This window comes from Mastomys coucha, unplaced genomic scaffold, assembly GCF_008632895.1.
Source record: "Mastomys coucha isolate ucsf_1 unplaced genomic scaffold, UCSF_Mcou_1 pScaffold20, whole genome shotgun sequence".
Classification (NCBI taxonomy): Eukaryota; Metazoa; Chordata; class Mammalia; order Rodentia; family Muridae; genus Mastomys; species Mastomys coucha.
In genome coordinates, this window is record NW_022196903.1 from 118651925 (window position 1) to 118673861 (window position 21937).

General features: G+C 44.0%; 1 protein-coding gene across 5 annotated transcripts in view; it reads left to right on the forward strand.

The window, feature by feature from the left end:
* The window catches only part of Ano2 (anoctamin 2), a 328395-nt gene that overhangs the window by 46305 nt on the left and 260153 nt on the right, over window positions 1–21937 (forward strand). For all 5 annotated transcript variants that reach the window (XM_031383474.1, XM_031383476.1, XM_031383473.1 and 2 more), the window contains one exon: window positions 20701–20799. In XM_031383474.1, coding sequence (XP_031239334.1) covers window positions 20701–20799 — 99 coding nt within the window. The remainder of the gene's footprint in view (window positions 1–20700; window positions 20800–21937) is intronic.

Genomic DNA, 21937 nt, shown 5'->3' on the forward strand with positions numbered 1-21937 from the left:
CTCCTTGGGAATGAATCAGTGAATTTGATATGTGGTATACACACTCGCACATGTGTGTGTGTGTGTGTGTGTGTGTGTGTAAAATGAAGCAAGAAGTGGAGTTCTTCTCTGTTGTTCTAGATACAGCCTAGGCCATGTCAGCTTTAGATAGTGTTCCTGTGACACTGCTCAGTGCAAAGCTTTTGTGCTCATCCTAGCTTCTCATTGCACGTATTCTCAGGAGCATCAGGAGAACAGAGGCTCTTGGTGCTTGCATGATCTTTTAGACTGCACAGCAGAGTGGATGTCTTAGTGGTAGATATCATGTGTCAGCTGTGGGTTCAGATTAAAGCTCCCACAGATGTCTGCCCCTCAGGTTGATCCCAGTCCCAGGAGTGCTATCAGTCTGGATTGGTTGAGTGGGAGGGAATAGAGGCGTGGGTCCAGGAGGTAGGATGTCTGGGCCAAACTTTTGATCAGGCCATGTGCCCTTTGATGTAGCAGACAGAGTTCCCTCCAAGATCATCTATGCTGAGGCCAGCAGGGCAGTTGCTTTCCCAGCATGCTCTGGCAGGTATGAACACATGAGTATGGGCTGGGTTTCAACCCCAGTCCATCCTTCATCATCTGTGCTGGTTGGCTTGTTGATGCTTCCTAGTCTACTCTAATGATGCTTTGCTGACCTTGTGGTATGGGAAACACGTATAAGAATTTGCTGGATATATATTATATGTGGGGCAGAAATAACATGGGGACTCAAGTGTTAGAATACACAGAGCCCGCTGTCGAGAACCCCTATTCCTGTATAGCAGAGAGGCGTGCTCATAGTCACAGCAATGAGAGAAGGGCCAGCGGGAGATGTCTACTAGTAAGACTCTGGCTCGAGGGGAAGGTGTGAAAAAACTATGCCCTGTAGAGTGAATCTACCCAGCCAGCTGTGTGTATGTGTGTGTGTGTGTGTGTGTGTGTGTGAGAGAGAGAGAGAGAGAGAGAGAGAGAGACAGAGACAGAGACAGAGACAGAGAGACAGAGAGAGACAGAAACAGAGAGAGACAGAGACAGAGAGAGACAGAGAGAGGCAGAGATTCACACACAGAGAACAACAGAGTATTGTAGTGTTATATCACATATTATGTATGCACTTGTGAGTGGGTGTACACACCCATGTGCACACTCAGAGGTCAGAGGAAGATGCCAGGTACCTTCCTTTATTACTATTTGCCTCATTCCAGACAGGGTCTCATCACTTTTGCACAGGCTTACATGGCCCACAAGCCCCTTGGCATCTCCCTGTCTCTGTATGACCCCAATCCTTACTCTGCAGTTGCATGTGCTCATGGCCATGACTATATTTTTACAGGAGTGATTTGTATCTGAACTCAGGTTCTTGTGCTTGCTCAGCTTTTAGCCACTGAGCCCTCTCCCAGTTCTGCACAACTTATTTTCAAGAATAAAGATTCAGCCACACTCAGATATATATGGCTTAGGAACACTTTTGTGATTCAATGCCAGTGCAGAGTAGTTCTTAAGAAAACTATGGCCTGCAAAGAATGAAATAGTCACTGTCTGTGCTTTTCAGAAAAGTTGGCTAAAGACTGCCGTCTTCAGTAATGGTCCAGTTCTAAAAGAAAATAGAAAATCCTTATAGACTTTCCAATATCCAAAACACAGAGAATGGTGGTCTTGGGGAGCTGGGAAGATGGAACTCAGATGAATATGACATTTCTGGCTGGAGGGAGGGTTCAAAATACGTATTACTTATTTTTCTCACAGCAGCAGCAAATGACAAAATACCAACAAAAACCATGTAGGGAGGAAGGGACAATAGTTTTGGCTGGCAGTTTGAGGGCACATACAGTCCATCATGGCAGGGAAGGCATGGCAGAAGGAGGAGGCAGCAGCTGGTTGAACTGCCTCTGCAATCAGGAAGCTGAGAGGAATGAACGCCATGGCTTGGCTCACTGGTGTTTCTCATTGATCTCATACCCCAACTGGTTGGGTAAAGCCACTCACATCCGGGATGGGTTTTCTGTGCTCTGTACAATCTTTCTGCAAACATCCTCATTGACACACCCAAGGGGTGTGGCTAAAAAAAATCCACTCAAGTTGATAATTAGGATCCACAGGCACATGTGGTCAGTAGGGATGAGACATAAGAGAGTTGGAGAACGTTGAGGGTCTGGCCACAGCTGCATGGTTGTCCAGGATGCCAGGAAGGATATGGTCAAGGCCAGGATGTAAAGCCAAAGTGGGAGTAAGACGACTGAGCACCATGTTTGAAAGAAATGCAGAACTTTGGGGGTGGGGAAGTTCTCGGAGCTCTGATAATTAAACCCCTCACACACGTGAGGAGGAGTGACGGGAAGGCAGGAGAGCTGGTCTAAGTTCAGCCAGCTAGTGAACAAGACAAACCAAGTCCAAGCACTGTTGTCATCTATCTAGCCCTATGGCTAGAAAGAAAAACAATTCATTCACCGGGCACTTACGGGCGTAACCGAGTGTGAGACTGTGCACACTGACCTGTGGCCCACACAGAAAAAGCCTGGATGTCAACATTGTTTTTCTTAATTTTTTTCTGCAGCCCTCTGGCTTCTAGTACTTCCCCCTAGATTCTGGGATGGTTCTTCAATCTGTAAGCAGCTTCCTCCTTCTCCTCTTCTTCCTCCTACCCTTTCTTCCTCCACCACCACCATCACCACTCCTCCCCCTTCTCCTCTTTCTCCTCTTTCTCGTCCTCCTCCTCTTCCCTCCTCCTCTTCATTGATTTTGGAGCCAGGGTTTCTCTGTAGCCCTGGCTGTGCTGGAACTCACTTTGCAGACCAGGCTGGCCTCAAAACTGCCTCTGCCTCAGAGTGCTGGGATAAAGCGTGTGCGCTATCACACCTGGTCATTCAGTCTGTCAGCTTCTTGAAGGAATTCTCAGTGTGTGGGTTTTCCTTGTGGGTTTCTCCTTGCTTATACTAGTGATTTCCTGGGTGTGTGAGAGCACCGAGCACTGGAACCTCCATCCACATCTTTGCGAATCTGCAGGTGAGAGATGTGGACTTCCACGACTCTTCTTGCTTGGGTGTGGTTCAATGACGTTACTATTCTAAAGTTTTGGCTGGTGTTCTTAGGTCTAGGAGACCTCTCTGGAGTGCTATGAGGCTGTCACTGAACCCTGGACTGTCTCTGCAGTTCCTCACACCAGGCTTATGACCACCTGCAGTCTCATTCCTTCAAAACATCTCACTGCCCCTGAACAAAGAGGTTCTTTCTATGTTGAATGTCTCCCAAGAAGCTCCATTATCTCAGGAGGATACAGCTGGAATGCTGTGCATCTTCAGTGATTGACAGAAACACCTCATTTGTCCTGATGTGTTGATGGAAAGGCTGGATGAGCGTCCAGAGAGGAGTCTCCCACAAAGTTCATCTCTGATCGGCAGGACACACTCCTTCTCCTGAAGCTTTGAACAGCCAGCCTCTCCCCTTGGCATCCCCAGTATGTTGGGTGGGCTTCAGCCCAAACCCCTCAGCAAGGGAAAGATGCAGATTGCCGCCGCCAGGAGCATAGGATGCGAAGAGGGGGGTATGTCCTTAGAGTTACCCTGAGCCAGTGGCTTAGCTGGCTCAACAATAAACAACATGAAGCCAAATTTTGAGAGGTATGGGAACCCAAGGTAGAGGTGGGAGCGGGAAGGAAAAGAGAGAGAGGGAGAGGGAGAGGGAGAGGGGGAGGGAGGGAGGGAGGGAGGGAGGGAGGGAGAGAGAGAGAGAGAGAGAGAGAGAGAGAGAGAGAGAGAGAGAGAGAGAGAGATTCTTAGGCACTTTCAAGTGAAAGTGAGCCCATCTGCTTCTGGTGGGGCCTATGAACTCATCTGTCTTCCTCCTCTTCACTCCTTCTCCTTTATCTGGCTTTGTTGTCAGCAGCACCAATCAACAATCTATAGGAGCTTTGCAGTGAAAAGAGGTAGTGCCTGCGCATGTTACCAAATGTTGAAAACATAAAAGAGCTCTCAATGTAAATCTTACCCTATCAACCTGCATGCTTGCCACTGTACATCTGGGGTGACATTTCCAACTCCTCTCAATACCAGATCTTCACAGTAGTCTTGTAAGGGACATAATTTTCCCTGTGTATGAACCAGAACTCAGAGGGTCGTAGTCACTGCCAAGGTCACAGGGGTGGAAAATTAGGGATGCCAATCTTGAAGCCTTTTGTTTTGTCTTGTTTTGTGTTTTGCTAGACCTCCTCTCATGCATGTGGGCCTGCTCTTTCTCTGGGTAAAGCACATCAGGGAACTCGGACCTGGTTAGGCTATTTGTTCAGGAATGGAAGTTTAGGGCTTTTTTTAAAAAGCTAAGTTACAATTCATTTTTTTGTAAAGTTTAATTGACAGATAATAACTGTCTTTATGAAGTACTGTGTGGTATTTTGGCAGGTCTGTACATTATGCAATGATGAATTTGACATCTTAATAACACAGTCTGTCCTTCTAATACAATGGTTCTCAACCTTTTTAGTGTTGAGACCCTTTAATACAGTTCCTTATGTTGGGGTGACCCCCAGCCATAAAAAGTTATTTTCATTGCTACCTCATAACTGTAAGTTAGCTACTGTTGAGAATTAAATGAGGAGTGCATAGAGTAGCTAGGGAAATAGAGTTGTAATAGAATAGAGTTGTAATAGCTAGCGAAAGTCAGATCTTCTGCAGATCTAGGCCTCCAAAATGTATCCTTGTCCCAGAGAGGAAAAACCATCAATAGTCACTTAAATCTCTCCCTGCTGGAGGCTCTTTGATTGGTCGTGAGCTCCTGGACTTTGGACACAGGGCCTTTAGAGTGAGGCCAAGACTACGGGAGGCTCCTGGGTAGGCTAGTCAAATGGCTGGGAAACTCCACAGAGACAGCAAAAGGAGACAGGGACCTTTCTGTCCCACTGATCTCAACCTGGTAAACTTAGCTGGTATTCTGGGACTAGTTTTTTAGATGGCTTCTTTAATTCTATTGTCTGCAGGCCCAATAAAAAGAACTTGGAAGATGTACCATTTCCACTTCCCTTTGGTCTCTGCCACATTCTTGCAGCCTTCCTGAGACCCAGTGTAGGAGACATTTGAAGGATTCTGAGTAGGACAGGCTGGGCTTTCCCAGGGCCACTGTGGGCTTCCTTGGCCATGAATGTCAGAGGCCTGGATTCTTCCACCAGCCTGGGGATGTTTCTGAAACTCTCCATTGATTGCATTTGTCTCAGTGAACTGCTCTCAGCACTTCTCTTTAGAAACGCTGCAGAGATGAATCTAGGATACACTTACTGTATTTATTCCATAAGATCAACAGGTTTACTGTTACCTACCAGTATGTTGTCATAGTAAGTAAACTATGAAATGAAATAAAGTATCTCTGTAGTTGGGGCTTCTTTGTGATCTCTCTGTCCTGTGTTGCTGCATGTGACCGCCTCCATTGGAGTACGTGCATGTTGTTATTGGGCAATTGAAAACTTTTACACTTCTCCCTCGGCCAGGAGATGCCTGATCTCAAGTAGGTTCCTTGACCGTCTTACATTTTAGAAGATGAGGATAGCAGAGGGACTCCTGGGGAAAGACAAATGCAAGTCTGGGTCATGTCTCAAAGTCTCTGTCACCCATGCACGGACAGACTCAGCCTGGGTCCCCTCTGGAGGCAGGGACTGTGTGGCTCATCACATTTTATGTGTTTAGCAGAGTGCCTAAAGGCTTGTTCTTCAGGCTGAGTGCCTGAGGCTTTGGGGATTTTGAGTAGGAGGGATCTTCAGAAGTTAGTCCTGCTGTGCTGTGGGTAAGCTGTAAGCAGTGTCCAAGGAGGCTCACACGGCTTCTCAACACGGATGAGAAGAAGCAGGGCTAGCACCAGACACGGACTGTGTCATGAACTGTCTTTAGTCACTTCTGGCCTGGAGAGGTGAACACCCTGGAACTGTGCGTCTGTGGAGGTGTCAAGATGGTGTGGACTGGCTGTCTTCATGGACTTTCTGAAACAAATCATAGTGACCCTGATCTTCAGGGAATGCCCTCTTGGAGCATCTTCATCCCTGGGATCTGTCAGGGGGGTTATTAAGTACTGCTGACTTCTCATTTCTCTTGTCCACAGTATCAAAGTAGTCTCAGTTTGAAAGAAACACTTTTTTTTTTCTATTTTGCTTAATTTAACTCTTAAAACAGATTGCTGGGAACTATGACATATCTACAAAAGGACTCTGACCTTTTCACAGGGACTGGATCAACAGTAGTCCAAGACAGCTGTTAGATTCTCTGTCCGCCCCCCTCCCCAAGGCCAGGGAGCCTTATTTAAGTCCTCTGAGCATCAGGCAACCTTAAATTCCTGACTACTCCTTACTATGCTTATGGATGATAACGTTTTCTGCTGATTGAGGTCCAGTGTCTCAGGGAAACAACTGTAGTCTCTGAGAAGCTACTGTGTGCTCTGTGGCTCATGGTCATGCAACATATCCTTGCATCCCATCAGTTCCCCAACAGGCCCCTTGTTATTTGTCCTTGGGCCCTAAGAGGCCTCTGGGTTGTGTAAACAGACAGTATGTACTGATTCAGGAATGTACTAATGCAGGAATACCACATGCGTCTGGAGTGTTATTCCAGAATCATATGCCTGGAGATAAAGACAGAGTGGCCTCAGATAGGTAGTCCATGAGGGGTGGGGAGAAGAAATCCCTGTTATGTTAGTTCAGATTATGTTAACCTCTACTTTATTAATTAAAAAAGTTTATTTTTCACTCATAGATGTATTATGTGTGCATTTATTTGCACCATGGTGTGTAGGTAGGTGCCTGTGGAAGTCAGAAGAGGGCATCGGATCCCTTGGAACTGTAGTTACAGGCACTTGTGAGCCACCTGGTGTGGGTGTTGGGAACTGAAACTGGATCTTCTGTCTGCAAGAGCAGTAAACGCTCTTAATGTCAAGCCATCTCTCCAGCCCTTGACCTTTATTTTTGTTATTTCTGTTATTTTTGTTATTTTATTTTAGACTTAATGCCAGGTTGAGTACAAGGAGGAAAGCAGTGAGGGACAGAGCTAAGCCTTTATTCTTGGGGAGAAGGAAGTGAGAGAAGGGTGGCTGCTCCCACCTGCAGCCACCATGACCGCTGTGAGCATGACCACAGTGGGCAGCTGGCAGTGCCCAATCCAAGAGTTCAGAAAGGCTTCTTACAGAGGAGATCTTGGAACAGAGACTGGAAGGAACCTTTGGAAATAAGCCTTAGAGAGCATTGGATGGCCCTCTTGGATGGGTCCAGGCAGAGCTCAGCCACAGACATACTGCCTAGGTTCTTATCTCCATGTTCCTCGGCCTCCTCCTCTTGCTCACTCCTGGCTCCCGGTCTCTCACTTGTCACGTGCTTTCTACCAGACTCCGGAGCCTCATCCTCCCAGCCTTTCCCCAGCCTTCTTCCCCTTCCACTCTATGTTTCTGCATATTCTCTGCAGTTGGAGTCCCTTGCATTCTTTTGCATTGAATCTCATTTTGTTATTTCCTGTCCCATATTTTCTAAACTCCCCAGGTCCCTTCTCGTTTATTTCCCCATCCTCTCCGGTGCCGTTTGCAGCACCCGCCGCCCAGTTGTTATCATCTGCAGATTTAATTAGTGTGGTTGATGACCCCTCTCTTCCAGACTGGAGGCTAAGCAGAGGAATGGGTGGGTCCAGGAAGGGCAGGCTCCACAGCACTATGTGCACGGGGTCATGACTGTCAAAGAGCCTGTTTTGGCTGTGTGGAGGGGACATGTTCCAAACTAGGCTCTCACCTCATATAAGGGAAAAATGACCCAGGAGCCAGGATTTTCTGGGAAAAGGGGGGAGGATGTTGAAAACTGGATTTCACAAACCCTCTGAAGTCAGATTCCTCTGACGGAGGACATCACTTACATGTCATTAGTGTTGAGCAGTGTTACATGCCAGGCAGCTTGGTAAGCACCCGCTTTGTATCACTGTAGATCTTCACAGGCACTCTGAGATGTCACCACAGTGCCTGATTAGGGTTTTTCTGTTTTGCCAAAAGGGAAACTGAGATGCAGAAAGATTACCTACTATGGTCATAGGGGAAGTAGGAGGGGAATGACGGGTTTAGTGGTTCCTCTCTGACTTCCCCTTTAATATGCCCCAGTTCTTCCTTAACATCTAGAACATTCTATGCTAATTATTTATTTCTATGGCACTCCAGGTCAGTGGGCTCTTAAATTGATTCTGTGATTTTTTTTTTTTTTATCATAGTGACATATCTTTTCCTGAGTATCCATCCCCAAGCAGTCCAGGAATATCAAATTCACAATATACATGTTAGCTGTTTTAATGGTTTTTATTCATAAACCAATTTAAGTTTCACATTAGCAACTCCTATCTGAGTCTGTTGGGATGGGGAGGGCACTGATGAGACAGTTGTGAGCTCCAGATTTTTCTACCAGACCTGGTAGATCAGCAGGGTTGCACAGTGGCTTTCAATCTGAATTCCTGAGGCCTTGGGACACCAGGTCTCAGTAGAGCATCATGTATTTCAGGAAGGGCACTTTTTCCTTGCGTCTTATTTCCCAGGACACCAAAGCATATGTAGCAGGTGTCTCTGTCATTATAGTATAAGTGTTCCTAATTTTCCTCAGTCATTGTGACACTTGACAAACCTTCCATGTGTAAGGGTGATGACAGTGCTGTGGCATGCATGCAAAACATGGAGTTCCTTTCAGGGCCCATAGGTGGTTGAACAATAGGGTTATATCCTTCCAAGATTCGGGCAGATGGATTATTGAAATGATTGGTTTAAAGAAACAGTTCTTCAGCTAAATATCGTATGCCAGATTTCTAGAAGGTTCTTGAGTTTCTCTGTCCATGTCCAGTGTCTGCTCTGCTTCTATCCATATCGCCACTTATGGAGGATTTCCCTAGAAGGAAAACTGAGCCCTATGTTTAGTTACCTGCCCTGATTGACTCCTGAGACCATGTAAAGGACACAGCCTGACTCTGTAACACACAGGACACTTGTCCCATTATTCAATTAAACCACAGTCTAGACGAACCTCAGAGCAGATGGACAAGTGCTGCCACCATTGCATTTTTGGTCACATTAGAGAAGGGAAGCCACTGCTAACTTGATCTCCACGGAGACGGAAACTTCCAAGACACTCCCTGGAGGATCCTTTGACAGGGGAATACCTCATCACTCTCTGTCTTATTGATGACATAATGAGTCTGTGTGAACGTATAAAATTGACCCATCAAGATCATCACTGTCAGGTTCATGGGGAGCAAATACAGTGGACAGTATAATCATGACCACCCACATCTAACTATGTAGACCCTCCTCTGCTTCTGAAGGGATAGTCTCTACAGTCTGTCCATTCTTAGAGGCCTCTTTGTTTCTTCTGCTCTATTTCTTTTATCTGATCCACAGCCCTTTTGCATATGCAAATCCCATCATGAAGTAGTCAAAGTCTAACTAAGCTTTCCATAACACTGTCTCTGGACCCTCTGCTCCAAAGACCTCAGCTGCATTGCAGTAAAGCAAAGCAAAATAAAAACAAAAATAAAAAACAAAACAAAACAAAACTCCACAACAACAAGATTAAAAACAAAAAAAGCTTTATGTGGTTTGAGCAGCAAATCTATCCACGCACATACTCAGGGAGCCTGCAAGCCTGCCGGTCTCATGAGGCTTGAGGTGATAGCTCAGATGGTGCCTGTCTCCAAAGACATTCTCTCCCTTTCTGATAATTTCTCTGCTACACGTTTTGTGATGTCAACTTCATCTTCCATTTAAGACTCCCTTGTCTGACCCAAGCCCTCTTTGTATGAAGTGGATGGCTTGCTACTGCTTCCCCTAGATTCTGACAGAAAGAGAAAACGCTTTCCTCAGAAACCTTGGCCAGTGTAGTGTTGATTATGTTACAAAGTATATTTTGTATACTTTGTAATTATGGCCAGGGGGATAGGTATGTTCATTTTTATTAATTGAACCTAAATCTTGAGCTATTCAGTTCTACTGAAAATGTATGACTGGTCAAAGAAAACTAGTGAGCTATCCATTCATTCATCCATCCAACCAACCACTAATGAACAAAACCACATCTACAAAAATTAAAACCAAAACCCAAAGCAGCAAAACAAAATATAATACAGCGGAAATACGAGAGGACATTTAGAGGAAATTCTGACAGCCCTTGGTGACTGAGAAGAAGGTGGCACATCATTGAGTGGCCATTAGTCACCCGGTCATCCCTTTCACCAGCCACCCAGTCTTGGGGTCATCTGCCTGCCTCATGTATTCACTGTCATTTATCTGGTTTCCAAAGAGATGAAGATTGTGTGGAGATGATGGCCTATGGGCTTTGTGTGTCCTGAACTCTTGAAGCATTTCTGAGCATTGAATTACTGCCTAGTCAATTCTAGTTGAATTGAAGTATTTGGAGATGGTTGAATCTGGGAAAATAGTGAAGATATTTCTTAGGGGATAAGGGAGTCATGACTAAGAGAAGGCTGGGACACATCTTTGGAGGAGTTCATGATAATATGAAGAGAGGGAAATGACATCACAGTGCAAGAATCATGTAAGCGTTGAATTGGGATGAAATCAGGGTTAGGAATTAGAGTTAGAAATTAGACTTTTGGGGGTCATGTGACTAGATTTTCAGTGCCTGAAAATGGTTCTTTCTCTGAGTGGGATATTTTCAATATTTGTCAAGAAAATAGAGCTGGGAAAAATCATGTGTTCTCTCTCACATATGGATCTTAACTTTTAATGTTTGCAAGTAAGGGAGCATGACAATAGGTACATGCTGTGAACATAGACATGAGACCATGAGGGGGCATGGGGGCTGTTAAGAAAGAAGGGGAGGTCACCAGGACAAGGTATTTGAAGGTTGGACCTTCCTTCATCCTCATCCCTTTCCTCTCTGCTTCCTGGCCCGCTAGGGTGGGAGCAGACTCTGTTACATGCTCCTGCCTTTGTGAACCTAGCTGCTCTGTCTAGTCTTCCCTGAGATGATTGACACAGTGGCCCAAATGCAACTGGTATAGCAATGCTGGCACTTGCTGGTGATCCATGGGCACTTTATTGTCCCATCTGAGTCAGTTTTGAAAGTGTCCTAATGTTAAACTAGAGGCAAGGCAAACAACTGGGACTATCATGGACTGACCAGAATTTCCTGGTCATTAGTAGTTTGTGTGTCTCACCCTCTGTCCCCTACTCTCTGTGCACGTTCTATCATGTGGGTGGCAATGTGCTCCCAGTGGGAGTGATAGGAAGGTCATCATTTCGCTGAGAGTTTGGGGTCTACATGACATCTGATTCCACTTGCTGGATATCAGTTGTCCAAAAATACTTTTGCTGTGACAGACTAGAAAGGACTTCATGAAGCTCTCTTTTTTCCTCATGATTTATTAATGACCTTTACTCTTCCACGTGGGAACAGTCGTATGTGCCTGAAGCCTGGTCCTTACTTAGTCTATTGGATTTTCTTATATTTGGGAAAGGCCCTGTGCTTTCTTCTAGCACCATTAAGGATTCCGGGTCCTCTCTGTTGATAGAAACTTTATCTCTGGCCACTAGATTCTTATGGAATATCATACAAATGGCCCCAATAAGCCTTCCCTCTTATCTTCACTCTTGCTTAGGTAGAACTATGTGGAATGGTTACTGCCACAATAGGTTTAGCTGTGGTTTCCCCCATCATGAGATTCCCAAAGAGGTCAAAAGCAAATGTATTGGCCCAAGGGACAAGGATATATTCTACACTCTGGCTACCAGGCATGCTTCTTTTGAGTTTACTCTTTAGAGTCTCATATAATATGCAAATTTTTATGATATACTTTATAGTTTATAGACTACTTAGATGCTGATAAACTCATTTGAGCCTGAGCTAGTATGGAATGATTATTGACTTTTGAATATTTATTAATTAAAATGAATATCAAATTATACTATATTATATGAAACAATTATTTTCAATAAAAATATAAAATAAAATATCGAATTAAATGTTTATATGCTATAAATAGCACTTCCTGGATGACTAGGGATGTTGAAGATTTTTAAAGTACTTATTGACCACTCGTGCTTTTGAGAAACTGTTATTTTTATTTGCTCATTTGTTGATGGGAAGTTTTGTTTCCTTGGTGCTGAAGTTTTGCAGTTTGTTGCAAATTCTGGATATGAACTTCCTTCCTACCTGAAGTACAGCTGGTAAAGGTTTTCTTCCCACTCTCTAGGCTGCCTGTTCCCTCTGCTGACGATCTCTTCTGCTTTATAACTGCTCATTTCACGCAGCCCCCAGCACTGTGTGTGTGTGTGTGTGTGTGTGTGTGTGTGTGTGCGTGTGCTGATTCTTGGGGATAGTTCCTGTGCTACTGAAGTTTAGAATGTTACCTGATGTCTTGAAGAACAGGTCTTACGCTTTCTGCCATCATTTTCAGTTGTCAGGTTTTAGACTCGGTTCTTGGATCCACTTTGAGTTGGTTTCTCTATAAGGTGAAAAGATCTGGATCTAATTTCATTTTTTTCTTTTTGGCAGCTGGATCCCAGTTTTGCCAGCACTGTTTATTGAGCGGGCTATCTTCTTTATACTGTGTTCTTGATACCTTTGTCAAAAATTGGATGGCCATAGATTTCTTTTAAAAATAATTTAAGAGAAAAAATAACATTTAAAACAAAATATCTTCAAAGCAAAGAAAGAGGTTCTGGCATTATTTTACATTTTAAAAATATAGTTTCCTCCTAGCTTTATTGAGTGATAGTTGGTATATAGCTAACTGCCAAACATGATTGGTTGTGTTTTGATAAGTTCACATACCTGGGAAATAATCACAAATTAATGAACATATCTATCACCAACATCTCTACCTCCCTCTTTTAAATGGCTTCCATTCTTGCCATCAGCTGGTATTATTATATTACAATTATTCAAACATTGCTTCTTAGTTTCAACTATGGAAGATTGTCAGAAATTATGTAGTTGATGAGTGGCAGAGGTAGGGTCCAATGCCAGGTCCTCAGGTCCTACTACCTCCAGCCTTCTCATGAGCTGTTCCTACATGGGAGCATCAATCCCTCACTTCTTCCAGATGCATGGTTTCTGAAGCAGAATGAAACCCTTGGTTTGCTAGAGGCTCTGCTGTCTGCTCTCCAAATGTCACTCAGGTCTGGTCTTCAGCTTTGAGTGGTGCTTCCAGGGAGCTCCTGTCTCGCGGACACTGATAGGTCCTGTAGAGTGCAGTCTCTGATGACAAGCTGAGAGGTCACCTTTGAGTTCCTGCTCATTCGGGTGCTCAGAAATATAACAAGAGTGACTTGGACTTCACTTCCTTATGGCTCTTCTGGATGTCTTCAACCTTAGTTAGGGACTAGGTAAAGACTTTTATATAATGGAGGACATGCAGCTAGCCTTTTATGTGCTTGGAGCAGGGTTTGGTGGGCATTTGGATCTGCCTTCCACCTTTGATGAATGGCCATTGACCATCTTTACCAAGACCTGCAAAAGTCAGAGTTGGAGAGGTGTTCCTGGCTGTCACCCAGCAACTTACAGGAGGGCAATGTCTCATCTTTCTTCATCTAGTCATGGAATTCTTCCCTTGCTTAATGCCATGTCATAGAGTCTCTGGGAAGTCAAGAGCTGCAGTGAAATTGGTTAGAGCAATGATGTGGTTAGATGTTGGGATTCCTCAAGGACATCACTTGTGGGGTGTGTCTCAAGGCGATTCTGCTCTAACGTTGGGAGTGGCCTGTCCCATGGCTATCTCCCACTTCTTCTTCTCCTTTTTTTTGTTTTGTTTTGTTTTGTTTTTTTTGTTTTGTTTTTTTGTTTTCAAGACAGAGTTTCTCTGTATAGCCCTGGCTGTCCTGGAACTCCCGCCCAGCTATCTCCCACTTCTAAGTCCATTATGATGGCTGTGTAAGAACAGTCCCAGTACTGGATCACAGAGCTCCTCCATATGAACATTAACTATGATGATCTGAGAATTTGGTGTCCCTGGGGGGTTCTTTCACCCTTACTGTGGAACCATGGACCTTTGGTCCCCAATGATTCCAGATCACTTGGATTGGAACTTAGGTGACTAAGAGAGCCTGTCCCTCCTCTGTCCCCCTCCAATGCCTCCATGTTCCTCTTCCCACCCTTCCTCTGGCAGTCCTCTTCTTGGGTCATGATGTGCTGCAGCTGATGTTCTCAGCTCATAGAATGGCCTGGAACCAGAGTACATTGAGGCCTCTGGGGTCAGCGGTGAGGTGGTTTGGCAGGACTGTGGGGAAGGAGTCTCATGGAGTATCAATTTCCAGTGTTTGGCTGGAGCTACATCCCATTCATTCTTGTCTCTCTAGAGGAAAGATGTGGTTTCATGAAGCCACATTGAATTGTTGGATAACAACAAGAAGGCATAAACAATCAGTATACACTCACCAGGAGTTTGGAGAAGCAACTAGGAAGCAGAAGAGAGGTGGCTGGGGTAGGGACAAGTCTACCTTAGTTGTGATCTCTATTCTTCTACCTCCAGTGACTAATATCTTGTGAGGGGAAGGGTTCAGGATAGCCTGAGCTCATGGGTAATAAAGGAAAGACCCCAGGGCCAGGAAACATGCATTTCTAACCTGGTTCTACTACTACCTATCTGTACCTATTCAGCCTATGGTGCTCAGTGGCTATAGATGCTTCAGAGATCTTTGGAGTTCTCTCTGACTCCAGAGTCTTGTGACCACTTAGATTCTTTCTGGTGAAATGTCTCTGTGTATGCATTTTAATATCTGGCTCCTGGGTTCATGAGCTATCAGCATGAATATATTGAATAGTGCCATGGCCATTTGATGATTAACAAGTAAACATACCCCAACTTGTACATGATAAAGCTCTTTTATTATCAGAGTATCACTGATCATTATACTTAATGTTATGGGATGCTTATTAGCTCATAAGGCAGTGTGTTCCCAGATATATCCAATTTAAGTTCAATTTAGGTTGGGTTTCATGAGTACTGGGGTATGTGCCAATGCTTCTAGGAGAGGGAAAGGAGATATGCATATGCAATGGGAACCAGAGGTTCCCAGCAGAAATGGAAAAGCCCTTCAGGGCTCTTACAAGGCTCAAGAGCAGGTGCAAATGTGAATGACTTTAGTTGCTGGCATAAGAGAAACATTCAGGAAATACATGTAAGGGCAATTGAATTATCTTGCCCAAACAATTAGATTTGGCCAAAGGTCATCACTTTCTGGACTGTGGTTCTCAGTTTTCAGAGAGTTGTCACAGGACTAAAATACAATGGGCTATTTTTATGAATATTGAAATCAAAGAAAATATTTTCTGAGCGTTTTCCCTATGCCAGGTACTCTGGTGGCTTTGAAGAAAGAGCAATCAGTAAGAGGTATCCTGTCTCCACGAAATTGGAGCTCTGGCCTCAAAGGCAGATCTTAGCAGTATGATTACAAATGGTGGGCACAGAACTATTAAGGAAAGAGGATGGAATTATACAGGTCAAAGCCAAGAGACTAAACATAATCTAGGACCACAAAACAGCTCGTGAGGAAGAGCCCAACATAGGAGCTGGCTAGGTCTGAGAGTATGAGGATAACTTACAAATGGAAGGGATTAAGTACAAGGAACTTCCGGCTGGGTGACGGTCAATGATCTGAGGCAGGAAGTTGGATGGAGCTTATCAGATACCAATGAATAGGGCTGTGTGGCTGAAGTATAAGGAGAAGTATGAAGAAGTAGAGGAGTATGAGGAGGAGGAGTAAGAGGAGTATGAGTATGAATATGAGTATGAGGAGTAAGAGGAGGAGGAGGAGGAGGAGGAGGAGGAGGAGGAGGAGGAGGAGGAGGAGGAGGAGGAGAAGGGACAGAACCTTAAATCAGGGCTGTTTAAACTTTTTTCACCAGAGATCCCCCTTTACCCAAAAAATTTTGTGTGACCTTGAAAACATAAATTATATATGTATGAAATGGATGTTATTGTTCATTTTTACATGAAGAATTTTACATAAAGAATTAAATCTTAGCTGACTATTTGATACTTTAAGGCATAGAGCACCTTCAACATTTTTCAGAGTTGATAATCATCAATGCTGAGAATAGTTCTTCATATAAATATGTGGTACAAAATAGCAGAAGTATATTTACTATCATTTTAGAAATTACTGGAAACTCTGTCCCGATCTCAAGTCAAAATTCATTTAGTGGATTATAAATGAAACTCAAATTAGAAACACAGCCATTTTAAAAATTGCTCATACTAACAGTACATTCCAAAGATACACTAATTTGATTCCTTATAGGCTAAGGACAATATTAAAATTCTTTGTTTTCCATCATGAAGCCATTTTGTTTATGTAAGAACAGAAAATTGTGCATATATATATAAAACAACCCAACCCATTGTCTCCCCCCAATCAAACCAAACCAACCAACCAACCAACCAACCAACCAACCAACCAACCAACCGTGAGTCTCCAGTCCCAATGAGGTAATTTGGTTAGTACCTGTTGGCGCTGTGTGGTACATTGACACATGATGCAAAGTACACATGCTGTGTGATTGGAACCAAGACTTTGGTGGACTCTTGTGGTGCATCTCAGGTGAATACTGCCGGAAACATGTCAGACTTATTATCTGATTGATTTTGAATTTAGTTTTGGCCACTGTGCATCCAGAAACATTTTACCCTTGCACATAACTTTAATAACTCCCACATTCAGTCACACCACGCTGTGTGAGCTCCACCACCCACAGTTTAATGAGCTGGGTTTTGCTTGCCTGCTTTGTGAACCCAGCTCTTGGCTGTGGTTAGTGGTGGAGACATTTGGGGAACTGACACCAGAAGTTCAAAGAGACCGATAACCTTTGCTGAGATGATTCACATGCTAGGGCCTTCTTATACTATCTCTTGCTTCTCTTGACAACCATGTTCTGCATTGCATGCATTTTACAGGAACTTTAATGCTGGTTGTTGGCTTTGGTTTGGGAGCCCCTCCAGATGAAAGTTTAGTTATAAAGTCTCTTAGGGATGGGTAAGATGGCAACCGTCTTATGCTATATGTCAACTTTAATGTGTATTTCTGTAAGTCAAGTGTTCTGACCCTGTTCTCAAATTCTGCAGATACTTTCTGTCTTGGGTCTGTAAGTTCCTTTATGGCCCAAGGGATATTTGAAAAATCCTGTAGATAATTTTTAAAGTGCGTAGCACAACAGAAACAGGATTACTGATACACTATTTTAATCTAACAGAAACCAGTTTTTCCCAGTGGGGACTCACTGTTGTGTGTAATGCTGTGTGAAGTGCTTGAGGAATATAAAAGACAAGCTGGATACTGTCCCAGCTAAGAAGTAGACCTGATATCTGGGTGGAACCTAGTAAAGGCTGATGCTCACGGAACATTCTCCAACAAGATGCACTAGAAGGGAGTCGCCTACTTAATCTCAACTCCTCGGTGTTCTGAAATGTTTTTAACGCTCCTTATTCTTTTGGAGAAACTGAGGCTCCCTTGCTTAAGTGATTTACTGGCCCAGGTTCCCACAGCTATAAAATCTGGGTTCAAACCTCCATCTGTTAGAATGGAAGCACCAAGTTCTTTATATCTTTCTATGCTGCCTCCAAAGATCCCAAGTACCCAGAGTGGAACAGGCGACATCTAGGATCAGAGAACAAGAAACATTTTGTTGTTGTTGTTGTTGTTGGTTTTTAACTTAATGCACATCAACTTCCAATTTTAGATTACTGGGTCAGTGACACAGAGCTTGGCTGGTGGTTTTCCTGTATTTGTTTTTCTTCAGAAGAGCAACGAGGCACAACAGCTTACACTCCATGTCGGCCCTGATGCTCCTCTTTTTATAGGAAAGTGACAATTCTTGCTGACATGGAAGGATCATGAAGACTGGTGGTTCACACCGAAAAAAACCCATGTCCCAGCTCTGACTTTCATTTCGAGCAAGTTCTAATTGGAGAAAACAGAAAAGAACGCTTTGTTGGAGAAAATTAACATTCTTATTGAGAAGCAGTCTTCTATCCATCGATGAATAAGGCTGGGCTGCAAAGGGCAGGGCCTCTAAACTCATAGCACCCAAACAAGGTAGAATTTTGTCTTTCTCATAAAGATACAAGGGCATCCCCAGACCCAGATTCTCTGTTAACTTTTTGATGTTACTGGTCTGGACTTTGACCTCAAGGTCTGAGATACAAGCTTGTATCCAGGCAACAGATATGTGGAGGGAAGAAGATGAAGAGTCAAAGGTACGTATTGTCTTTGAAGAAGGCTGCTGGAAGCTGCCTCTTTGTAACGCATTCATCATGTTGGCCGGCAATTACCAAACTTCTGGGAATGCCTCACTGCAAAGGACATATAGTCTTGATCCTAGAGGACCATCTGCTCTGTGAAAAATGAAGAAAACGAGAATGACTGTCTGGGGACAGCTAGCAGTCTGCCACCACGGCCGTGGAATTTGGCCTTTGCTCCCCTCAACCCTTTCTCAAACTTTGAACATCTGTACCCACTTAGTGGACATTTGGCACCAGACCAGGACACAATGTCTCAATAAAGTTAAAAAGACATTTGTCTCAATTCTGAAATAATGACAAAGCACACGATATTAGAATTAATGATGTCTTGATTCCATCTGAGTGTGAGGGATGATGTTCCTTGCCACCTTTCATCAACAACATCTTTTTAGTGGGCCACAATAAAGAACCGGACTACAGAGGGCAGTCCTGCAGATGGTTCCTTCTCTTGCTTTTGAATTTTGCTAAGCAGAAGCTCAAGTCACAGTTAGAAAGAGCAGCAAATGATCGATGACACTGTCTGGTCGTCCTGGATGTTCCAACCAAAGATGGAAGTGGAAACCTGGGAGGTTTTTTTTTTTTTTTAACCAAAGGACACTCCCATAACTGTGTCAGAACCCTGCTGCATGTAGGGTCTGGAAGGTTGAGTGTCCATCGAAGGGCTGCTGTGAGGTTCCTTATATGCCTCTGATTTGATTATGTAGTGATTGACAGGTAATTTCAGCCAATAATAGTGAGTGTCTCACTCCATTGAGCAGAGTCAGTAAGAGCAAATACTTCCTGGTTTTGGAAATTATTTTATCACACTTAATTCTTTTTGTAAAAGAATCAAAATTGAATCTTCTTTGTTTTGTTTCTAAAATAGAGACAGTCATAACACCTATCTTTCCGACTCATTCCTCATTCTACTCTGCAAATGATGAGCTTTCATTCCTGAAGTGTTAGGCTCTGGATACGTGAATTACTAAATGTGTGTGTGTGTATGTGTTCGTGTGTGTATCACCATTTGAGAATTATAAATATTCTTCCTTTGTACCATGAGTGCTTCACCATATTTGTCTTTATTTCATAAGCACGTAAGCAAGCACTTTCATAGTCCCCGAGGGAAAGCAGTCTCTTCCACATGCTTGCTTGTCTCCCTTGCACACTGGAAAGGGACAGTCAGAGTTGTGAGTTCATGGCTCCTGCTGTTATCTTTAACCCTAAACCAAGATCCTAGGGCATTGTCACTGAACAACAGTGGTTTTCTGTGGATGAACTTGGGGGATGGTTTTCAATAGGAGTCCCTGTCTTGTCCACATGACCCCATTGACCTTGCTTCCCACAGTATGTATTTGTTCAACACAACACCCCTCTCTTCTAGTGCATGGGTGTGTAGGTGTGAATGGAAGCTGTCTCCACCCAGCATTTCTAGAGAGAACTGCTAGAACACAACTCCCGCTCTCAACCTCAGTGACTTTGTCGTCATATGAATGGTACGCTTGCTGCCTCTTCCTAGGGCAGTACCAAGTTTCTATGTCATTTCCAATAGTTATGTGATGAAGAAATTAACTACCAACACAGTCCACTTTCTCTCTGCATACAGTATTTGGACTTTTTTTTTGGGGGGGGGGAGTATTTTAAAAGCATCCTGAATAGTGAGACCTTTGCCAGATTGTACTGCTCAGCTTTGGTTCTCTTTCATTCTTTGATGACAAAATTAATTAATATCCCAAAGAATTTATTTATGTATTGTTTGAAGATGAAGTCAAATCTCTGCTGCAGTCCGGCAAGTATTTATTTCAGACATAGTGACCAAGGCCATGAAGATTGCGGACTTACTCTGATTTTTCAATCACTGCTTCTTCTTTTCTTTCAAGTGACATCCCTCTTGTCCTGGGTTGCAGATTCAGGTTATATTCACACTAGACCTTGCTTATTATTGATATGTGGACATTATTTTGAGTGGGATGTTTGCATTGCTATGTCACCTGTTCTGAGGCTTCGGTGGTCACTTCTGTGATTTGGGGCAACCACCCAGAACACTGGTAAAACAGAAGCACAAATTGGATCAGTGAACAACAGAATCTGTGACTGGAGACAAACTTGTCTGTTCGTTGAATGCCAGGAGTGGTTAGCTGACCAACCGTTACTGCATTTTGGGGATTTCCTTGGAAATCGTAAGCTGTATAATTTTCAGATCTGTGAAAGAAATTATTTTATTGTCCCTACAAAGCCACCAGTCTCCATGCACTACACTTTGGGAGCCCAGGAACTTTGGAATCATGGTGTATCTGGAACACAGTGGAGAAGTTGGGTATGGGGATGTGAGACTGGCCCCTAAGGATGTTTAGAGGGAACAGAAGTCCCAAACTGAAGCAACAAGAAGGCTGGGTGGGCTTCTAGAGCTGGGAATGAAGAGTTTTAGCTGTGTTCTTACAAGTGTTTTTATTTCTTTCCCCTTTGTACCTTACAGAGCAAAAGCCAGGGATCTGTCTTTGTCCGGATCCACGCCCCATGGCAGGTGCTGGCCAGGGAAGCAGAGTTCTTGAAGATCAAAGTCCCCACCAAGAAAGTATGCACTTGTTTCTCTGGGATTCTGGGCCTCCCGAGGGCTGTGTGCATGTGGATGACTTGGGATCTGGGCCGGGGGGATGTGGCTTTTTTTTGGAGTTGAAGTCAAACTTACTAAGTTTATGGCCATGAGGTGGGTGGGACAGAGAAGAACTGGGTGTCTGTCTGTCTGTCTGTCTGCCACCTGGGCTGTGCTGTCTGGAAAGCTAAGCATCTCATCTTCACTTTTTTTCCCATTGTGCCTCCCTTCCTGTTGTTCTTGAAGGTCTAGAACCATCATGCATTTCTCTGTAGTGAACCTGGCAATGGGATCCGACATCGAGGTGGGAGGGAAGAATAGCTGCCAGGATGCTATGGGCACACTGCTGTGGTCAAATGGTGGCTTTTGCTCCTCCATAAATTATGGGGTCCTTCAACATGGGAGTAGATGGAAACCATGTGGGAAGTGTTTTCATGAGCTCCGTCCAATGTCCCACCTGGAGATTTCAGTTCACTTGGTTGGTATGGAATGAGGTTCTGGGACCAGTGCTTTGGAAAAAACATCCCCAGGAGGTTGTGGCGTGTGGGTTGGGCGCCTCACAGTTGAAATGGTGTGGGAGGCAGTTTTCAATTAGAACAGTGTATGTACAATTTAGAAAATCTCCCCAGTGAATTTTCAACTGCTATGTTTCCTTGTACAACAAGATCCAGCAAACAGCTTTCAGGAGAAGAGAATTATTTGTTTCTAAAATTCCTGTTCCTTCTCCTGGGGCATTTTAGAGCAAAGAGTGGGACTGCACTCTGACCTTCTGTGATGTGTCTTTGGGAGGGTACTGGGACAGGCACTGGGGAAGTTGTGCTAACCATGGGTGGTGATTTGTGGGTAAGATCTCTCTCTTTGTGTGTTTCTACCCCATAGAGTGCTATTTCACAAATGGTGACTTATCTTTGTAGAGATCCCAATTCTCATCCTAAGAAGCACTTCTAGCTCCCTGTCAGGAGCAGAACTCCCTAAGCTGCTGCCTCTCAGCACTGCTGTCCCCACATCCCCATCTCATCCTCACTGTTGAGAACATCCTTAGAGCTGGGAATACCAACTTATATTGCTAACTGTGCTTGCACCACCTTCACCGCCAACAGGTCTACTGCCTGTCAAGAAT